The sequence below is a fragment of the Wickerhamomyces anomalus genome (genome assembly GCF_001661255.1).
Source record: "Wickerhamomyces anomalus NRRL Y-366-8 unplaced genomic scaffold WICANscaffold_2, whole genome shotgun sequence".
NCBI lineage: Eukaryota > Fungi > Ascomycota > Saccharomycetes > Phaffomycetales > Wickerhamomycetaceae > Hansenula > Hansenula anomala.
Window position 1 is genome coordinate 2,008,342 of NW_017567111.1, and position 2,913 is coordinate 2,011,254.

At 34.6% G+C, this 2,913-nt stretch overlaps 1 protein-coding gene across 1 annotated transcript; it reads right to left on the reverse strand.

The window, feature by feature from the left end:
- Positions 1 to 572: 572 nt before the first annotated feature.
- On the reverse strand, positions 573 to 1,922 carry WICANDRAFT_28327 (uncharacterized protein; the record flags this gene model as incomplete). Its single annotated transcript, XM_019181473.1, has 1 exon — positions 573 to 1,922. The coding sequence occupies one exon, from the start codon at positions 1,920 to 1,922 to the stop codon at positions 573 to 575; it is 1,350 nt and encodes a 449-aa protein (XP_019040651.1).
- Between the last annotated feature and the right edge of the window lie 991 nt (positions 1,923 to 2,913).

Sequence of the window (2,913 nt, forward strand, 5' to 3'; positions counted from 1 at the left end):
CATTGTTACATTCCATCATATTTCAGGTATCTCAAACTGCTCAGATTTTCTCACCAAGAAATACTCAGGTCCTGAAATTCAAAAGACATTAACCTCCACACCATTCAAGAATCATTTCTTTTTAAATCTATAGGTACTTCACTCATTCTTTCATATTCAATCACAACCAATTGAACACCGGTTAACAAAAGACAACACAATATAGTTCCAAATCAAGTTTCATCATATTTAATATTATTACATTCAATAAATACTCAGAAATGAGGGGGGGAATGTCAGGTATTACATAACCAGAATAACCAATTATGCACAATTCATCAATACTCAACATTTCACATCAACTATAAGAAGAATCAAGAATCCACTAATTGTAACATTATATGTATATTAATAGAACATCGGAATTACCTTATATACACACAGTAGAGGATATTCTGTCATATGACATAATCCGGTATGGGGCCACATGTGTCAAGTGACAAGTGCGGCGCATAGCAATTCTGCTCGAGAAATTTCCAATTCAACAACTGCTGAATTACGTGTGTATAAGCAAATGAATTTGTGTATTAGATTTAGATCGATCTAAATCTTACTTCTTTCTGGTCAAGAATAGCCTCTTGTGGCACAATGACATCTTGTTCAGCAAAATAGTTTGTATCTGTAATATACCACTTGATGCAAAGAATCAAGCACGGCAAACTAGCCATATAAAACACATACCAGATTGCCATGATGCTTGTGAAGCTTAATGATGTAGCATTTAATCCAAAGGCTAGGGCAATACCACCTGCTTGACAAGCTGGAATAACACCAGAGTATAAACTCAATTTCTGAGGATCATTACTGAATGCACCAATAATCCAAAGTCTCATATCTAGGAAAAGACCAAAAGCGATACCACCACAAACATACCAAACATATGGACCAGCATATGTTTTCATTGACCAATCTAAATCAGGTAGTTCGGATTCTGGACTAGCTGGATCAAATTTGGCTTTACCCCAAGCACCATACATTATGTAGAATCCAATAAAGAAACAATTTACAAAAAAATATGTCAATCCTAACCCCATGTAACCTCTCATCTTTCTTGATTTCCCCTTTTGATCAAGTAAAAAATATAATGCAAATGCTCCAGGAATTTGAACTGCCCAAAATGAAAAATTATTTAAAGTTCTTGACCGAACATTGAACATAAACCCATTCAAGTTAGCTGCAGGTGCTAAAATTGTCTCCGCTGAAAATAATGGTAAGATCATCAATTGGATTCTTCTCTCCATTAATGATTGTTTCAACGCTACCAAATTCTCTTTCAAAGTTCTATTTTGGAAAACTGCAATCTTGGAACCATCATTTCTAACAACATTTTTGGGATGTTTGAGGAAAATAGCCATTACTGCTCCACCAAGGTTTATTATTATAAAGATCAGATATAAATACCATGGAACACCAGCACTTCTTTCTGTTTTGTCTTTACTAACACCAATAGCAATAACAGACCCAAGAGCAGCACCCAAGTTAATAACACCCCAATTACAAGCAACGAAAAACCCTTTATGGTTTTCGGTAGCATAACAAGTAACCAAGTAATTTTGTGTTGTCCATAAGAACCCAAACAATATACCAGCTGCAACACCAGAAACTAAATAAGAATAATAACCAATACCAAGTTTATCATAAAACCAAAATCCAGAAATATACATTGGATAAGCCAAACTTCCCAAAACCATACAAACATTTGGTCCTAGTTTATTGATCAGTGTACCTGCAAATAAGGAGGAAAACAGCCAAAGAACATCACCAATAGCAGTATCGATATTTGCAACTTGTGCATAGCCAGGTTTCCCACCACCAGCGCCTAATCCATTAGTAGCACAGTATAATCCAGCAGTACATCCCACGATTGCAGAGCACCACAACATTTGAACAAAAGGTGACCCCCATCGGAAACTTGAGAGATGGGTATATTGTACATCAAATTGACCTTCAGAAATATCTTGCTCAGATGATGAATTTTGTGGCTTCACTTCAATCAGCTCTTCAGTCTTTGGATTACTGGACATGATTGGATTTGGCTGAAGTTATTTTTAAATGAACAATTGCAACTTGAAGTCTTGATTAAAAGTTTAAATATGGAATTGTCAAATTCATTCGCATCCTTATCTTGACATTGATCTTGGGTTTTATAAATCCAAAGGTCTTATTGTACTCGCATTTTTCCCTAAGTAGACGTTGTATCAAGGAGAATACTGTCTTAGTAAAATTTTGTTGATTCTTGATAAGGTTTGATCTTAAATGGGGGTTAGATAACATGTAGTTGAACTTGATGACAAAACTATCAGGGTTATCAGGCTGTATCTATGAGGTCCTGCAAGTGGCTATCCATCCAATGAGCTATTCTATATAGCAGTTTGGTTACAGGACAATGGCTTTGAGAATTAAAGAGTTGATCAATTCGAGTGGAACAAAATATTAAAGCCCAGGGGATCATGAGAGGCCTTCTATGACCGAGCTGCGAGAGGTGGAAATATTACACATGAAAAATGGCAGACGTAATTGTCGAAATTAATTAAGTACTGATCTTTATATTGATAAATTTATTTAATTTATAATGTAATTATATTTGAATTGGTACAGTTGGAGAATCTGTAATTTATAATCACGTCTGCTTGGAACATGATGAGACCATTATATTACGCCGTCAACAGCGACGTAGACCAACAGGCCGACGTTAGCTAGCGCCTATATATTGATGAATTAGCTGTAGTATTAGTTGGATGAGGAGAATTGCAATTACGAACTACGTCACACGAATTATTGATATAATTATATTAATATATTTATTTATATTATATTAATTATATTATTTTTTTTTTTTTTTTTTTAATGTTATCTGATGTGTATTTATAAATG